This window comes from Poromitra crassiceps (genome assembly GCF_964638095.1).
Source record: "Poromitra crassiceps genome assembly, chromosome: 29".
Taxonomy (NCBI): Eukaryota; Metazoa; Chordata; class Actinopteri; order Beryciformes; family Melamphaidae; genus Poromitra; species Poromitra crassiceps.
In genome coordinates, this window is record NC_139641.1 from 6,138,838 (window position 1) to 6,157,269 (window position 18,432).

The following is an 18,432-nucleotide window of genomic DNA, read 5'->3' on the forward strand; positions in this document are numbered from 1 at the left end:
TCCGGGCTCAAAAAAGATATGAACATTCATGATTAACTTTCCATTGGAGAACCTGGTCACATGTTACCGTAGCGCCTCCCGGCTACAGCGGTGGTCGAGGCTTACAATGACAGGTCCCGGTCCCTTTTGTGAGTGTTGTAGCTGCTTTGACCTCTGACCTCTGACCACTTCAGTAGCAGGTGCGAACGAGGAGGATGCAGAGGAAGACGACGGTGATGATGGTGAGAGCGGAGAAGAGGAAGATGAGGCCGGAGAAGACGGGTCCCGCCATGGGGAGGATCGTCTTCGCCTCGGACGGGATCATGTTGGACATGCCCAGCATGTAGCCCAGGGCCCAGCCTACACTGGTGTCCTTCACCTGGAGAGGCGGGGACGGAAGAGGAGGGGAGAGGAGGGGAGGGGAGGGGAGGGGAGGGGAGGGGAGAGGAGGGGAGAGGAGAGGAGAGGAGAGGAGAGGAGAGGAGAGGAGAGGATAGGAGGGGAGGGGAGAGGAGAGGAGGGGAGAGGAGAGGAGGGGAGAGGAGAGGAGGGGAGGGGAGAGGAGAGGAGAGGAGAGGAGAAGAGAGGAGGGGAGGGGAGAGGAGAGGAGGGGAGGGGAGAGAGGAGAGGAGAGGAGAGAGGAGGGGAGAGGAGAGGAGAGGAGAGGAGAGGAGAGGAGGGGAGAGGAGAGGAGAGGAGGGGAGGGGAGAGGAGAGGAGGGGAGGGGAGGGGAGAGGAGAGGAGAGGAGCGGAGAGAGGAGGGGAGAGGAGAGGAGAGGAGAGGAGGGGAGGGGAGAGGAGAGGAGAGGAGAGGAGAGGAGGGGAGGGGAGGGGAGAGGAGAGGAGAGGAGAGAGGAGGGGAGAGGAGAGGAGAGGAGAGGAGGGGAGGGGAGAGGAGAGGAGAGGAGAGGAGAGGAGAGGAGAGGAGAGGAGAGGAGAGGAGAGGAGAGGAGAGGGGAGAGGAGAGGAGGGGAGGGGAGGGGAGAGGAGAGAAAAGAGGAAGATTCACTTTTGTAATTTTGTTCTACAGATTTCCCACACCTTCTTAAAGATGAAAACATCCTTCTCAATATACTTTCTACAGGTGCTACTTTATTCCTTCAAAAGTTGCAGCTGTCATAAGATTGTGTTGCAAAATTGATTTCTCTACTGTTGACAAAATGTGATATTATTGTAAGTCGCTTGGGATAAAAGCGTCTGCGTGCCAAATGACGTCATGTCATGAAATTCAAGGACTTTTCGAGGATTTTCCAGTCCAAATTCCCTTCAATTTAACGACCCGACGCGGCATCGTTTGAGACACGGATCAAAGTGACTGTTAGAACACTGAGGATTTCCCCTGAAGTCAACAGTGTCAAAACAGGCCTGTCGTGACAAACTGAACCGATCCCCGGGGCCGTACATGACTCAGAACAGACGTCTGGTTTCTCTGTAGTACAGTGTGTCTGCTTTGTAACGTCCTCTTAAAGGATCTATATCCATGTGTCCCGCTCCAGATCCCCCCAGAGGCATGAGCGGGCACAGCAGCACAGATCCCCCCAGAGGCAGGAGCGGGCACAGCAGCACAGTATCTGGCTTGTTGGCAGCTTGTGGAATGTGGGGGGATAGCCCCAGGCCCAGTGAGGGAAGCCCCTTGTTTTCAATGAATGAGTCATAAAGGGTCATTATAATCATGTGCTATTTGGAAACAGTGACTGTGATGTGTAACTTGTTTCTGGAGGGCTACTTTCTTGTTACCCGACATGAGTAATGGACTGAATGTCAGCCTGGGAATCTCCTTCTACTGAGGGACCACCATTGTTGAAAGAGCCTTCGTGTCCCCAGGGTGCAGGCATGGAATAAATCACTCTGGCATCGACTTTTTTTTGTCTGTTAGATGATGAGTATGAGAGGCATCCGTCTCTGCATGCATAGCTCCCAATGTGCGGTCTAATCCGCTTAGCACGGGGAGCAAATCAACTCTCAATAACTGTCAAACTATTCATCATTCATCTAGTTTGACAGTTATTGAGAGTTGATTTGAGTTAATGAGTTATTAATTTGAGTTAGTGTGGACCAGTGATGTCACTGGTCCACACTTTAACACTCAATAACTGTCCAATTAAATGACAGACTTCAAAACCGTTTACAGTTTTCTGATATACTACTGATGTTCTAATGATACAAAGCTGGTTGAAAATGGGCGGAGTGTTCCTTTAATGTGCTGCAACGTGTCAGCCCAAGGACAGCCCTTCAAAACCTATTGTCATATTGATGTATTTTCTCATATTATTCTCTCACTCTTTGTCTAATGTGAGAGCTTTTGTTGCAACAATAGAGAATACATGATAGAGCATGCAGCAGATAGAATAGAGTAGGACAGTGTCTAATGGGAAGAAATTATCTTTGATTTCTGTCTTCTTCTCCCTCTTAAAGACTTCGTATAGAGAGCCAAAGTCACGCCTACTTCCTGCTTCAGCATACGAACCAAAATATCAATGTCGGTGAACGGCGAAATACTTTTTTTTTAATCCTGTTGGAATTGTGCCATGAAGTCCACATGTGATTTTTCCTCAATTTAAATGGGGACTTACCCCCCCCAGATATGTGACAAAATGGCTGCTGCTTGATTAAAAAAACAAAACAAATAAAAGAAGCAGAAGAATGTCTCCTCTTGTCTCACTACACTCTTTGGCTGTGTTCAGAACATTGTTTGGTTCAGACTGGAAAAATAAACCGGAAACGGCGCCATGACACTTTTCCCCGCATAGAGGAAAACACATGATATCAGAGTGTATCAGAGATAGAGTACGTTATAAATATAGCCACATTATACACAACTAACCAACGCTGGTCGTCCGTATGGAAACAGTGTTACTCGAAATGGCTAAAAGCTATATCAATTTGGTCATTCAGTGGCGTTTTACTGCCATGTAACATAACTAACTAGCCGCTAACATTAGCCACAGTAGGCGATTACCCACGATGCCTTGCGCTGTTAAAGGGCTTGTGCTAAAAACGGGTCCATTGGAGTGAATCGAGATGTTGCAACTCTCCTGGTGTGAACTACAGTAATAATGACATGGAGGCCGTGACATAACAGACAGCCACATTTGGGACATTTTGGTTGGAGGCAAAAAAAAAAAGCAGGTTTGAACCCATAGAGGGCACTTTGCTGCCTGAAAATGATACACTTTGTACAATTGTAACAGATTGGTCTTAAATGTGGAGATTTTGACCAGAACCCTTCACATACCACACCAAAAGTGAAGAAAAAGTGTTTTGCATGTCAAGAAAGCTGCAGTTTGTCGTAAAACGCAAACGTAACATTTTCTCTCGTCTTGCACAATATAGGTCACACCAACACCAACATGGCCTAGCGGGAGAGAGAGAGACTATGACGTCACTTGAACTGATGTATAACTTATAGTGCAACCGTTTTATGACAAACTGCGACTTTCTTGACTTACAACGCTATCTTTTAAATGGACAAACCTCATATGTAAGGGTTAGGGTGGTGAACGGCGAGACAATCATTTTTTTATCTCGTTTGAATTAAACGAGATAAAAAAATGATTGTCCCTCGCCGTTCACAACCACTCATATTTTATTTATTATTATTTATTTTTTTACATACGTGCACTGCCAAGAGTAGCGGCAGCATTACTGAATAAACCAGAGACCAGACTATATCAAAAACATAAACGCACAGTGGCGTCTTTCATGCATGCTAGCAAGCGAAACTGCCGTCTGTCTGACCACAGACTGCAGAAAGAGACGCAGGATAGCCAAGCGAATGTGATTGGATGAACGTTTGACGCTAGGCCAATCACAGGCAGAGAGGGTGCCTCCAGCCTTCGCCATCATCCGGGAAAAAAATATCGCGTACCGCAAGGCGTGTGACTTCGGCTCTCTATTGCCGCTCAGATACAACAGTGTCTGGCATCTTTCCTTTTTTGACCCACCTCTCTTTGAAAGTAGATGTTTCTCCAGGTCTCTTTGTCGAACTTGTATCCGTCCGCCAGCAGGGTGAACACATAGTGACCAGAGTAGCAGTACGTCTTGAGGAATCGCTCAGAGATCCAACGCTTCTCTTCCTTCAGCTGCAAGACAGGAGAAACAAAGATCAGAGTCTGAGGTGCATGTTCATGTGATGGAAGTTCTCTGTCATTTAAGAGACTTGGAGGAAAGAGTTGTCTTCCTGTAGCTAATTGATTGCAAACAGACCCCCCAAAGTGTATGAAGTAAAAAGGCGCATAACAGCAGTTCTAGACCCCTTAATTGAAGATATGATATCATGCTTGGTACATGATCAAATAGAATGGTAAAGTTCCAGAGATAAGGAATTTCTTGTGCTAACGAGGACCAATTAATTTAGCCACTAGCAGCTATCTTTCTCCAGGTCAGGTCCAAGGTATGACCTGAACTGGTTTGCAAAATCACACAGAGAGATAAGATCACATAACAGAGAATAGAGTCAGGGATAGAATATTATTATAGTATAATTTCCTCCACAGTTGAGTGAAGTGAATGTGAAATGCAGAAATAAAAATGACTGCAGACAGACACACAAGTTGCTGTGACAACAAGCCCAAACTGAGTCTGTCAACATGGTTGTTGGCCGTGTTGACAGTAGGTTCAGCAGTTCCCAGTCTTCATCTGTAATTATTATTATTCCTTGGAAACAGCGGCCACTACAGGTCACGGGGAGGTAATTCTGCAGTAGTGTCAAAGATGTTATTGTTAGAGAACGACTCTAACCTTGCAAGGCATGCTGGATTTGCATGAGCTCATGAGACTAGTCAGCTAGCATGGAAACTGCGGCCACTACAGTACATTTTAACATTTTACCAGGTATACATACAATTTACTACTTAAAACTAACGAGTAGGGGGGGTGTAAAAGCGCTCGTCTAGCGGAGACCAGGGCCGTTTCTCAATACCAAGAATGTGTTCTTGTTCTTGTGTTCTTGGGGAGAACGTTCTTGCTAGTCGTTCTTGGAAGAATGAACTTGCTAGGTCACAAGCACACATGACGCTGTTGGCAGTTTGAGACGAAGCGTTCTTGAGGGTATTGTGCAATACCAGCGCAGAGGCCGCCTGCAGTACTACAACAAGCCCAGTGTGTTTTTTGGGATCTTGGTGTTGTGAGGAGGATGAATTTCATTTTTGTGTTTCATTGTCCCATATACAATGATTTGAGAAATCCTTTATTTGAGAAAATCCAGTTGAAGAATCCTGATTTGTTTTGGCTGTCAGAAGGTCATATGTTGAGTTGGCTCTTTGATAAGGAAATTTTTGTTTTAGCCAGATTTATAGAAAATGCCTGGCGACTAAGACAGGGAACATTGTACCCAGTATAATTGTTTTTTTTGGAAAGTGAATGTCTCAATGAAATGCCCTTTCTTTTCTTTCTTTTTTTGATTCTGTACAAAGGTATATTATGATTTGTTGTGTAGCCATCTTGGCTATTGTAATTATGATATAGTGTCTTGTAAGCCCATATGGGCTGGGCACCCAGGTGCATGACACTTAAATACAAATATCAATCAAACAATCAATCAATCAATCAATCAATCAATCAATCACTACACAAATAAAAAGCTCAGCTGATTTAGATGCAGCCAATTGTGCTCTGGAGCTTTTTTGCCATTTTTCGCCATAAATGTCGGTAAAGTGGCACTTATTGAAACCTACTACCCTGCTTGTAGGCATCAAAAGTCATCAGAAATTAATTTAGTGATGAAATAATATATTTTAAGCGTTCTTGGCGAAATGTGAACTTTGTATTGGAACAGCACTTGGGCTGCGACTGATGACGTTTCACAGGGACACAAGAACGCAAGAACACACAAGAACCCTTATTGAGAAACGGCCCAGGATTCAATTCCCGGTAGCGGTACTTCCGGCTTGGTCAGACGTTCCTACAGACACAATTGGCCGTGTGTGCGGGTAGGAAGCCGGTAGGGTACGAGTCCTGGTCGCTGCAGTAGCGCCTCCTCTGGTCGGTCGGGGTGCCTGGTGGGACGTGGGGGGGGGAATAGCATGATCCTCTCACACGCTATGTCCTGCTGGTGAAACTCCTCACTGCCAGGTGAAAAGAAGCAGCTGGCGACTGCACATGTTGCGCCGCAGGGAGGATGTGCTAGTCTACAACTCTCCCCAGATCGGTAGAGGGGGTGGAGCAATGACCCGGGACAGCATGGGGGATTTAATGCGGCATTATTGGAGCAGAAAGCCTGCACACTTGTGAGTTGGCCAAATACAATTTGAGAAAAGATGGGAGAAAACAATTATATAATAAATAAAATAATGACTCATTATACAACTACTGGTAAAAAAAAAAAAGCTATGTTTCTGCCTGTATAGCATATTACTCAGTAATTAGCAGGCAATGAGCAGTCTATCAGTGTTGTAAGTACCGTTATTGCATACAAAATAACCACTAGACTAGACCTTACAATACAATTACTGGTAAAAAAAACACTTGTATTACTCCGTAATGACCAGTCATTGTAAAGCTATTACTAGTTATTACATCTATTTTACTCTTCAATCTGCCTCCTTCCTTTGCACTGTAGCAGCAGCAGGCAAATTTGAGAAACGTACAACTGTCCAGTGTGTGTGGCAGAATTCCTTCACTGCAGCCTCGAATCCCTCCAGCTCTGAGGTTCTGTTCATCCCCAGAGCCCTGGCAGTGAAGAAGAATCCAGCATATGCCTTGAGGGGACAACAGACAGAGTTGTAGTTCATTATTATGAATGCACCCTATACAGTATATGTCTGTGTGTGCGTGCAGCGTGGTCACAGTGGGTTTTACCATAAACTCCCCAGTGACGGGTGGCTGCTCGATGCCATTGAAGGAGCAGTTAGTAACTGCTCCAGAGCAATTCGTGAAGTCAAACAGGGACTTAACGACGCTCCCGCACTTGTCCGAGTCCGGAGCCCCCACCATGAAGATGTCTTGGTCTGGGTTGTAGTTGGCCGGCTTCTCTGTGCACTGCGTTTCGTAGATGAACGAGGCCTTCACGGTGATGTTGAAGCCCTCCGCGTAGCACGGGTTGGGAACGTAGGTGGGGTCCTGCGATGCCTGGAGGGTTAAGAGCAGGTGGAGAAGGGGAGACGAGAGACAAGGACCCAACACAGACACATATCAATGTTAATTACTATTACAATTACATTTTTATAATGAGAACTAGCGGACTTTACAGATAAGTAAAAAAAAAAATCTATTATTGCACACAATCTATAAATTCAAGAACTTTCAATGACCCATGTCTATTTTCAAAAACTTTCAAGACCTTGATTTCAAGGATCAGTGGGAACCCTGAGAGGAAGAGGGGAGTGTACCATTTGTTTACAATGTTTATTATGATGGAACAATGTGCTTATCTCACAATACGATTGAATACGTGATGAAATGAAGCTAATATCACAATTTACTTTTCTACCCACGATACATATCGTCACATTGGGGCCATTTACACCTGGCATTAACATGTGTTTTCTGTGATCAGATTGCAATCAGATTGTCTTTTATCACTTGAAGGTGTAAACACCCCCAAAACGCATTGAAGATGGATTGCAATCTGATCGGCCAAACCACCTCCGGAGGTGGTCAGGGGATGCATTGTGTACACATTGAACACAAGTGTAAATGCAATGTGTCCTCTCAATCTGGATACAGCAACTTTATGCGGATTGAATGAATTTACAGTCCCAGTTAGACAGGCATTAAATTAGATATGAGTTCCAGTTTTATGGGGGGGGGGGGGGTTCAGTTGAGTTTAAGAGGAGGTAGTTTGTGTGTGTGTGTGTGTGTGGGGGGGGGGGGGGGGTTGTTGGTGAGGCCCTTGGCGGAAGGGGTTTCCGGGCCTTGTTGGTGAGGCTGATGGCGGTTGGGAAGAAGCTGGTCTTGTGGCGGGTGGTTCTGGTCTTGGCAGACCTCAGTCTCTTGCCGTGGGGGAGTGTCTTAAAGAGTTTGTGGGCAGGGTGGGAGGGGTCAGCCATGATCTTGCGAGACCGCTTCAGTGTCCTGGCTGCGTGCAGGTCTTGGAGGGATGGCAGGTTGCATCCGATTATCCTCTCAGCGCAGCGGATGATGCGCTGAAGTCTGTTGATGTCTTTGAGAGTGGCAGCAGCATACCAGACGGTGATGGAGGAGGTGAGGATGGACTCAAAGATGGAAGTGCACCATCGTGGCCTTTGGCCTACGGCCTTTAGCATGCGCAAGCAGTGCTGCACTTTTACACGCATAACATATTCTCATAGCATCTCTCCCTCTAATTACTATGAACTTCAAGTTAGTATTTTCTTACAAGCTACCAGAGATACACTAATGAAATTTCTCCCAGCCTAGCTGGATGATCAATATCCTTAACGACATAATGCATCCTTGACTGGTCTCCCTTTGCCGGTTAGCAGCTCAAGGACAGATTATATAGAGACATAGTGAATCCTTGAGAGATACCATCTGTGCATGCATATACACACACACACACACACACACACACACACACACACACACACACACACACACACACACACACACACACCAAAGACAAGCTGTGTGCACCTTGACTATTTTGTCCAGAACTTTCTTCTCGACCTCGTTCTTGCCGTAGCAGAGGAAACTGTGTGTGTAGACGTTGTAAGGATAGCCGTACAGTTTGACCGGCATGTAGTCGGTCCCCGTGGCCCCGTCTGTGACCGCAAAGGCGATCTGGGTGGACGCCCCGCCGAGGTCCATGGACCCCACTGTCTTTGCCCCGTCAGGACGGACATAGGCGTTCCACAGGTTCTTCTGCAAACACAATGGAAGAAGGACAACTTTTGCAGACCTTTTATTATGGTGGCCTACAAACTGCTGATATAACACAAATTCACATTTTACAATAGAGATTATGAATAGAGATGTTAATTCCCCCCCCCCCCCCCCCCCCCCCCCCGATTTTTTTATCCCCCATTAGTGCTAATTTAATTTATTTATCCTGGCTGCTGCTCCACCCTCTGCCAATCTGGGGAGAGACGAAACTGGCTCCATGCTTCCTCCGAGACATGGGCAGTTAGCCAGCTGACAGGGGAAGCTTCACCGGTAGGACATAGCACGTGGGAGGTTCACGCTATTCCAACCAGTTCCCCTCCCTCTGAACAGGCGCCCTTAACGACCAGAGGAGGAACCACATTAGCAACCAGGATATTGCATGTTTTTGGTGAAGGGGGTTCCTATATGAAGGAAATCCCCGGGAGGCACGGGGAGAACATGCAAACTCCAGAAAGGCCCTTTTGAAGACCCCACCCGGGCGGTGGGCACTCGAGGACATGCGGACGGGCACGCATTCCTTCAGCGCTCACAGCGTCCCAGGTGGGAATCGAAGCCAGGACCTTCGAGCTTGTGAGGCGACAGCGCTTACCACTGCACCACCGTACCCCCCCATGTTTGTTGTTGTTGATGGTCAGAGTGAAATGTTATATGGTCTCTCTCGATTCTAAATATAGCTGAATCACTTTGTTTGAAGTAAACTATTTTTAGAAGCATTTTGCGAAACGTCTACAGAAAAATGGCTAGTGGTTCAAATAATAATAATAATGGTTTGTGACGTTGGTACTCTATGACAACAGGCAGGTAACAGCAAGTTGACTATTTGAACAAGTTGACTAGTTTAACACGTTTACTCGCTGACTTCATGGATTCCAGCATTAGGGTGATGTTGTTCACTTTGAAACAGCCTTACTTACCGATGTCTTGGAGGAACTCGTAGATGTGTGGTTTCTGCAGGAGACCCAGCTGGCACATGCAGGTGAGAGCGTTCAGAGCTTTGTAGATGACAAACTCCTCTGCGTCTCTCAGGCCCTGCTGCAGCAGAGGCTTCAGGATGGACGAGCTCTGCCAGCCTACGTAGGCCGCCACACCTGCATTACATTACATTACATTACATTACATTACATCACATTACATTACATTACGTCATTTAGCACATTTTAGCACATTTTCTCAACAGTAGTGAAATCAACTGTGCAACACCGGACAGGGAACAGCCTCGTGGGTGAGTGGTTAAAGCCGCTTGCTTTGCAATCAGAAGTTCGTGACGTCGTTAATGTCGTCAGTGCAGTAATCCCAGCGTGACGTCCGCGTGACGCACTTGCCTAGGTGACGGCGTTAATGTCGTCAGTGCCGAGGCTATGACGTGGCAGTATTTATAGCCACGCCGGGCGCACCACAGTCCTTGTTCCCTGTCCTCTAGCCGCTGCGCTAAGCTGATCTAATTCCTTCTCAAGGAGAACCCCCCCCCGTAGGGGATTCTTCGGGAGTCAATACATTGGTGGTGGACTGGGGAGGTGGGTGGGGTGAAACGCGGCTTCCACAGAAGGAATTAGAGGCCCCCTATAAATTTTGTTTGGAGCATATCAGCTTCATGCTCTGTGTTAGGACTATGATAAATGGCATTGCCGCTACCAAATAAAATTCTAATAACAAATGTAGGCATGTCTGCTGCCGGCCGTTCTCGCCGGGCTCGGACAGACAGTTTCTGACAGTGAAATTCCCAGACGTTTGGTGGCGCAGCTCACCAAACGTCTGGGAGCCGAGACTAGCCTGCGCCACACAAACCACACCAAACACCAGCACAGAGGAGACAGGATTACTGCCAACTGTGCTTTTAGTGGGGCAATAAAGCAGAACAATTTTGCAGTACAACTCTAATGCCTTTATACCCAAGGTTCCTCATTTCAGGGTTTTCTGGCCCAAGGTGCAGCGTAGGGCTGTTCGATTTTGCCTAAAACTAAAATTGACGATTGTTTCTCTCAAAACTCGATTTTTTCATACTATATACTTCTCTAAACATTTGTTGCCCTGCAGAGCTCTTTATTCCCTTTTTTCCCACAAGTGACAATTTACGCTTTTACTCTGAAGGCAGAACAACCCACCTTCCTGTTTTAGCTTACCGCTGCTATGCCTAACTTCCCTGGCTGTTGCTTGCTAATCTGCAGTCACTTGACACTGGTGGATTTGATCGAGCACTCGGTGCTCTGTTGGAGGGATACTCTTGGTTCGATGACTCTTGCCTGTAGCGTGTGCCTCCGTGACATCATTATATTAGCAGTGTCTAAGCGACCACCCGTGCTCAGAGTTATATCTGTACTAGAATAACACAAAGTCACAACAGGTATGCGGGGAACTGCGCTAGCAGTTAGGGGGAAATTCAGACACACAGGGTGAGTCAGCTGAGGCTGCTAACTTACAGCCATGAAGCAGCAGAAGCAGAATCTATCAGTACTCGGTGGCCTCACGTGTTGTTTTGTTGTTATGTGAACTATGAAGGCAACATTTAATCGTCCGGTGATAACGTCTGTGTTTGTGTGCGTGTGTGTGTTGTGGCAATCATTATCTGGTAGGCTACAGCCCGCAGTGCAACACGCTGCGCTCAGTGCTCACACTCTGTGCTTTTTGGAGGTGTTGAAATAAGTCCATTGCGCTGCTGTCTTTAGCCAGTATCACAGCCTCTAGGGAGACTTTACAGCGGGGAGAATGGACAAGTAGCAGCAGGCGTACATGAGAGAGAGCCCCCCCCCCGTAACGTAATTACCCTAGTTAAAGTGTAAATCGATTTTACGATTTTCATTTTTTTAACATCGTCCTAACTAATTAATTCGATTACGATTCAAAATCGATGTATCTAGTGCAGCGGCTTCAAATTTGTTATGCATTGTTATTTTAATGCAGCTTTATAAACTATAAAAGTAACGTTAACGTCATAACCCAAACAATTTAAGACCTGGCAAAATCGTATTTAAAACATCTTACATAGTAAATAGTCGAATTTTGGTATTTTTCAACCTACTATTTTTTTTATTTTTTTATTAATGAAGTAATATGAAATTTTTGAAATTGGTGCAGTATTGACCAAGATGACTTCAGTTCAGTCACTTTTCACACATGCCCCTACTAGGGGTGGTGCCGATACCACTACATCTGCCATGAGACGATTTCAATACGATTTGATTCAGGGGGGCTGCGATCGATATTAGACGATATGTGTTAATTAATTTATATCAGAGAGGAGCGAATATCCTCTCCCTCTTTTTCTTGCTGCAATGGCTCTTTCATTGTTTGTATGTGGAAAGAGGTGCGCTTGGGGAGAAATGGTGACAGACGTGGCGTTGAATTACAAAATAAAATAATAGAAATAATGTTTATTTCTTATGGCGTCATGGCGATTTGTATCAGTGCTGTTCATCGATGCTATTTGTTCGTTGATCATTGAATCGATGCATCGACGCAGATCATTGGCATTCTGGGGATGCCCAGAAACTGTCCAGAAACTGCTTGAGGGTTCAAATCAAGATTGAAAATCAAAAATCATTCCGGAACTGACACCCGGTCCTAGTAAAGGCGTTGAAAGACTTGTGGAGAGCGTCCTTACCCACGATGCTGTCGAAGAAGAAAGACTTGTGGAGAGCGTCCTTACCCACGATGCTGTCGAAGAAGGCCCCCCGGAGGTGCCAGTCGTTCTTGTCGTTCAGGAAGGTGATCATGTGGGACAGCAGGACGTCGTTGGCTTTTTGCCGGCCGAAGAACACGCAGAGCCGCGTGATGCCGTTCTCCATCAGAGACTGCTTCACGATGTTCTCCGAGTCACTCAGGAGGGTCACCACCTTCTGCTGCACCATCTCATGCAGCGCCTGCAGCTCTGAGGAGGAGAAACACACAGACAGCTGCAGCTCTGAGGAGGAGACACCACATGCAGAACACACAGACAGCTCGTCACCAGAGCTCTCTCTGAGGAGGACACCACACGCAGAACAGACAGACAGCTCGTCACCAGAGCTCTCTCTGAGGAGGAGACACCACACGCAAAACACACAGACAGCTCGTCACCAGAGCTCTCTCTGAGGAGGAGACACCACACGCAAAACACACAGACAGCTCGTCACCAGAGCTCTCTCTGAGGAGGACACCACACGCAAAACACACAGACAGCTCGTCACCAGAGCTCTCTCTGAGGAGGAGACCACACAGCAAAACACACAGACAGCTCGTCACCAGAGCTCTCTCTGAGGAGGACACCACACGCAAAACACACAGACAGCTCGTCACCAGAGCTCTCTCTGAGGAGGACACCACACGCAAAACAGACAGACAGCTCGTCACCAGAGCTCTCTCTGAGGAGGAGACACCACACGCAAAACACACAGACAGCTCGTCACCAGAGCTCTCTCTGAGGAGGAGACACCACACGCAAAACACACAGAGAGCTCGTCACGAGAGCTATCGGACTTGTGACTCAACTTGGACTGGAGCATTCATGCATTCGGACTGGGAAGTTGGAGACTTCTTTGGTGACTCCGACTAGGACTCGGGGACTCGGGGAGTCGAGTTGAGACTCGACTTCGAGATGTAGTGACTTGATGACAACACTGTCAACAATACTATACTGTGCATAGAGACACGGCGGAGCGCGTCGTCATTCAGAAACCACGGCCAAAACGGGGGGGAAACACAAACTCCCGTCCAATCCTGGTGTTCTCCTATGTCGTGTGCATGGTCGGGTCTTGCACAAAAAGATCGTATATACGGAAGATGAACACTCCCAACTCACTTCATTGACAGCAACATCCACATTTTTCTTCTCGCCGATTCTCAATGGCTTCCTTGTTTTGCTCAGGAGTACAAAAAAAACTTTACCTGACGATTTTTTACATGTGTTGTCTGCGCAGCCCCACCACACAACAGCTTTTAGCTATGTTTAATTCAAGGAAAATGACGCTGGTGTGTGGAAATGAACGGAGCTTTTCCCCCGTGATGGGCGTGGCCTATTTCATGCAGTGTCTCTATAGAGAGCCGCAGGGATGACGTATTTTTGTAGTCAGAACGCGGAAGTCCCGGACTTCGTGGTTCTTCACTGTTTCTGTCTATGGGATTTTTGAATGGGTTTTTGCCGCGATGCTTCAAATAAGGTCTCTGGGCAACGCAAGATTAATCCAACGCGAACCAGAGTTCAGTCGGATAATCTTCACACATGAGGACCACTTTCATGAGTTTTGTAGCGTAAATGCGAGCCCTAGAAGTAAAAAGCTCGTGCTAAGCTAATCCAGAACTACACACAGTGTCGCATAGGCTTCCACGTCACCACTCAACCTGGACTGTTGTTGATGTGTGCGCTGCTGTGCACTGATTACCCCGGGCTGAACGGGCTGAACCAGGTGAGGGAAAGAGAATTTCCGTGTTCGTCCTTTGAAGTGGTGACGTTATTGACGTATAATATCCCCGTCGACTCAACAGTAGGGGTGTCACGATACACTCAGTTCACGATACGATACGTATCACGATACTGGGTTCACGATAACGATACGATACGATACGATTTTAACAATATTTTTTTAAACTTGAATAATGACAATATATGACTGGAAAAGTAGTATTTTATTTGAAATGCACAAATACAAAACATGCTGTTGTGGGAAATTGTTATTACAATAACAACTAGAAAAAACATGAGATTGGAGATAAGGCTTATCTTGAAATAGAATGAGTTACACCGTCACTTAGATTTACTTTGAACTAAAAGGTTTCTCAGCAGTATAAATTCTCATTATGCATCTTCAGTTTTTCTTCAAACTCAAACAACAAGACTTTTCTTAGTCTATTTTTTATGCATCTTCAGTTTTTCCTGTCAAGTAAACAGTTTTGCCAGAAACTCAATTGAATGGTTTCTCTCCTGTATAACTTCTCATGTGTCTCTTCAGAGACTTGTTCAACTGAACTACTTTCCACACATTGAACTTCAACGAACAAAGACGTTTCTTTGTCTATTTTTAAAGATTTTTTTTTTTTTTCACGATATGAGATTTCATCTCAACGATACATATCGTGACGTTTTACTATCGCGAAATTTCGTGGGACGATATATTGTGACACCCCTACTCAACAGTGTAGTCTCATTTAGCCGTTTGCTACCTAGCCGCCCTTTTAACGGCACGTAAAAGCTTCAAAACTCATAAAAGTGGTCCTCATGTGTGAAGATGATATTACTAAACACTGGTTCGTGTTTGATTAAGCCAGCGTTGCCCAGAGAGATTATTAGAAGCATCGCGCCAAAAACCCATTCAAAACTCCCATAGGCGAAAACAGTGAAGAACCAGGAGTGTTAGCATCGATGATTTCCGGACTCGTTCCTGCGGCTCTCTATAGGGCAGCATGATTATGGAGTCTATGTGGTACCTGAGTCGTTGGGGTGCAGTGTTTCCTCCACGTCCTCTCCGCTCCCGTCCTGCTCTGTGTTCACGTTGTTCTCCTGGACCAGCTCCAGGAAGCGCAGGGCGGTCTCTGCCAGGTGGGCGATGTTCTCTACACATCCACACACACATCCCACACACATCCACAGAGGAACACACACCACACACACACATCCACAGAGGAACACACACCACACACACACATCCACAGAGGAACACACACAATCAGACTGGACCTGTACAGTATAGAGCAGAGGTTCTCAAATGTTTTTCAGCCAAGGACCCCTTACAAGATAGAAAATATACCGGGGACCCCCTCATTCTGATTTGTGATTTTGGGCTAAGCTTAATTGTTTCCACGGTAACGTGCTTGACTTTTAATTTGATAGGTTTGTTATTAGAATGTAATCCATGAACCATTTTAGATTTAAAGCATAAACTATTTTCGTTGAACTATGAAGATTTTGCAAAAAAAACGCCCCCAGCCAGGCTGAGCCAGCTAAACCAGCGTCTATGACGAGACGTGGCCTCAACCTATTGGTAAGTAGCAAATAGGGCTAGGGTTAGGGCTGGGTTCAAAAAATCGATTCTCCGATTTTTATTTTAATCCTCGATTATCGATTCATATGTTCAGAGATCGTTTTTTTTTATTATTATTATTTATTTATTTTTAATAAACAGGCTAAAATATTATGCTGTGTGTGGTAGTTGAAACATAGTTTCAAGTTGACGTTTATTTATGTTTGTAGTTGAAACAAAAACATAAATACTGTAGGCTACATGAATGGAAATGTTTGATCATTAATATCTACTTTTAGAAATGATATAGGCTGAAATCAAATCACTGTGCATATGTGAAAGTGTCTTTATTGACAGATGAAAAGGCTGTTATTTACCCTTTGTCACCACCTGGTGAGTAAATATATGTGTAACTAAAACCATTAAAATTGACAACAGGTCTGCAACTTTTTTCCCCATGTATCTACTTGGCTGGTTGGGAACAGTAATGTAATTCAGGGTACAGCTCAAAAAACACGTTTTGGTATCACTAACCAAATCAATATTGAAATTGATCGAATCGGAATCGAATCGAAAATTAATCGATTCGCAACCTTGTGAATCGGAATCGAATCGATTCTTGAAATTTGAACCAATACCCATCTCTAGCTAGGGTATCCCTTTTAAAGGCCATGGCACACCAATCTAACATTCTACAACAAACACAGACAAACCCAGATGTTTGTGTGGTGTGCCATGGCTGCCTGTCCTTGTTTGGAGATGTTTGGTCAGATTCAACATGTTCAAACCTTCTTTGTCTGTGTTTAGCACATGGCACACCGATCAAACATTATCCAGCAGTTGTTGGATAATGTTTGATTGGTGTGCCATGTGCTTAAAAATGACGAGATATGATTTTTAGTCCATATGGCTCGTCCCACTGACCTGCGTAGGCCAGCCTGACGATAGTGGCGTCGTCCTGGGCGAGGTGAGCGATGCCAGGCAGGATGTACTCTGGGTAGATGTTGACATCGTTCCTCGGCACCTCCTTCACCAGCGCCAGCAGCTTGGCCAGCGTGCGCACAGCCTGAGCGTGGAGATGTACCATATCGTATCATTATCCATATATCATTACAATTCATTATCATATATATATCATATATATCATTATCACAGCCTGAGTGTAGAGATGTACCATATCGTATCATTATCCATATATCATTATCACAGCCTGAGTGTAGAGATGTGCCATATCGTATCATTATCCATATATCATTATCACAGCCTGAGTGTAGAGATGTACCATATCGTATCGTTATCCATATATCATTATCACAGCCTGAGCGTAGAGATGTGCCATATCGTATCATTATCCATATATCATTATCACAGCCTGAGTGTAGAGATGTACCATATCGTATCATTATCCATATATCATTATCACAGCCTGAGTGTAGAGATGTACCATATCGTATCGTTATCCATATATCATTATCACAGCCTGAGTGTAGAGATGTACCATATCGTATCGTTATCCATATATCATTATCACAGCCTGAGTGTAGAGATGTACCATATCGTATCATTATCCATATATCATTATCACAGCCTGAGTGTAGAGATGTACCATATCGTATCATTATCCATATATCATTATCACAGCCTGAGTGTAGAGATGTGCCATATCATATCATTATCCATATATCATTATCACAGCCTGAGTGTAGAGATGTACCATATCGTATCATTATCCATATATCATTATCACAGCCTGAGCGTAGAGATGTAGCATATCGTATCGTTATCCATATATCATTATCACAGCCTGAGTGTAGAGATGTACCATATCGTATCATTATCCATATATCATTATCACAGCCTGAGTGTAGAGATGTGCCATATCGTATCATTATCCATATATCATTATCACAGCCTGAGTGTAGAGATGTACCATATCGTATCGTTATCCATATATCATTATCACAGCCTGAGCGTAGAGATGTGCCATATCGTATCATTATCCATATATCATTATCACAGCCTGAGTGTAGAGATGTACCATATCGTATCATTATCCATATATCATTATCACAGCCTGAGTGTAGAGATGTGCCATATCGTATCATTATCCATACATCATTATCACAGCCTGAGTGTAGAGATGTGCCATATCGTATCATTATCCATACATCATTATCACAGCCTGAGCGTAGAGATGTACCATATCGTATCATTATCCATACATCATTATCACAGCCTGAGCGTAGAGATGTACCATATCGTATCATTATCCATACATCATTATCACAGCCTGAGCGTAGAGATGTGCCATATCGTATCATTATCCATACATCATTATCACAGCCTGAGCGTAGAGATGTACCATATCGTATCATTATCCATATATCATTATCACAGCCTGAGCGTAGAGATGTACCATATCGTATCATTATCCATACATCATTATCACAGCCTGAGTGTAGAGATGTAGCATATCATATCATTATCCATATATCATTATCACAGCCTGAGTGTAGAGATGTAGCATATCGTATCATTATCCATACATCATTATCACAGCCTGAGTGTAGAGATGTACCATATCGTATCATTATCCATATATCATTATCACAGCCTGAGTGTAGAGATGTACCATATCATATCATTATCCATATATCATTATCACAGCCTGAGCGTAGAGATGTGCCATATCGTATCATTATCCATATATCATTATCACAGC

At 44.9% G+C, this 18,432-nt stretch overlaps 3 protein-coding genes across 3 annotated transcripts in view; 1 reads left to right on the top strand and 2 right to left on the bottom strand.

Moving 5' to 3' along the window:
* Window positions 1-18,432, top strand: part of LOC310799937 (uncharacterized protein) — a 407,560-nt gene that overhangs the window by 221,146 nt on the left and 167,982 nt on the right. The window lies entirely within an intron of this gene.
* On the bottom strand, window positions 170-9,645 carry LOC310800223 (ectonucleoside triphosphate diphosphohydrolase 3-like; the record flags this gene model as incomplete). The annotated part of the gene is made up of 6 exons (XM_083662808.1): window positions 170-358; window positions 3,924-4,061; window positions 6,567-6,677; window positions 6,778-7,047; window positions 8,533-8,760; window positions 9,637-9,645. The coding sequence occupies 6 exons, from the start codon at window positions 9,643-9,645 to the stop codon at window positions 170-172; spliced, it is 945 nt and encodes a 314-aa protein (XP_083518934.1).
* LOC310800224 (phosphoinositide 3-kinase regulatory subunit 4-like) overlaps window positions 9,688-18,432 on the bottom strand; it is a gene marked incomplete at its 3' end in the record, with an annotated part of 30,858 nt that continues 22,113 nt past the window's right edge. Inside the window, exons 8-11 of the mRNA XM_083662809.1 lie at window positions 16,635-16,776; window positions 15,178-15,303; window positions 12,425-12,646; window positions 9,688-9,869 (exon numbers count right to left, since the gene is read on the bottom strand). Coding sequence (XP_083518935.1) covers window positions 9,688-9,869; window positions 12,425-12,646; window positions 15,178-15,303; window positions 16,635-16,776 — 672 coding nt within the window. The remainder of the gene's footprint in view (window positions 9,870-12,424; window positions 12,647-15,177; window positions 15,304-16,634; window positions 16,777-18,432) is intronic.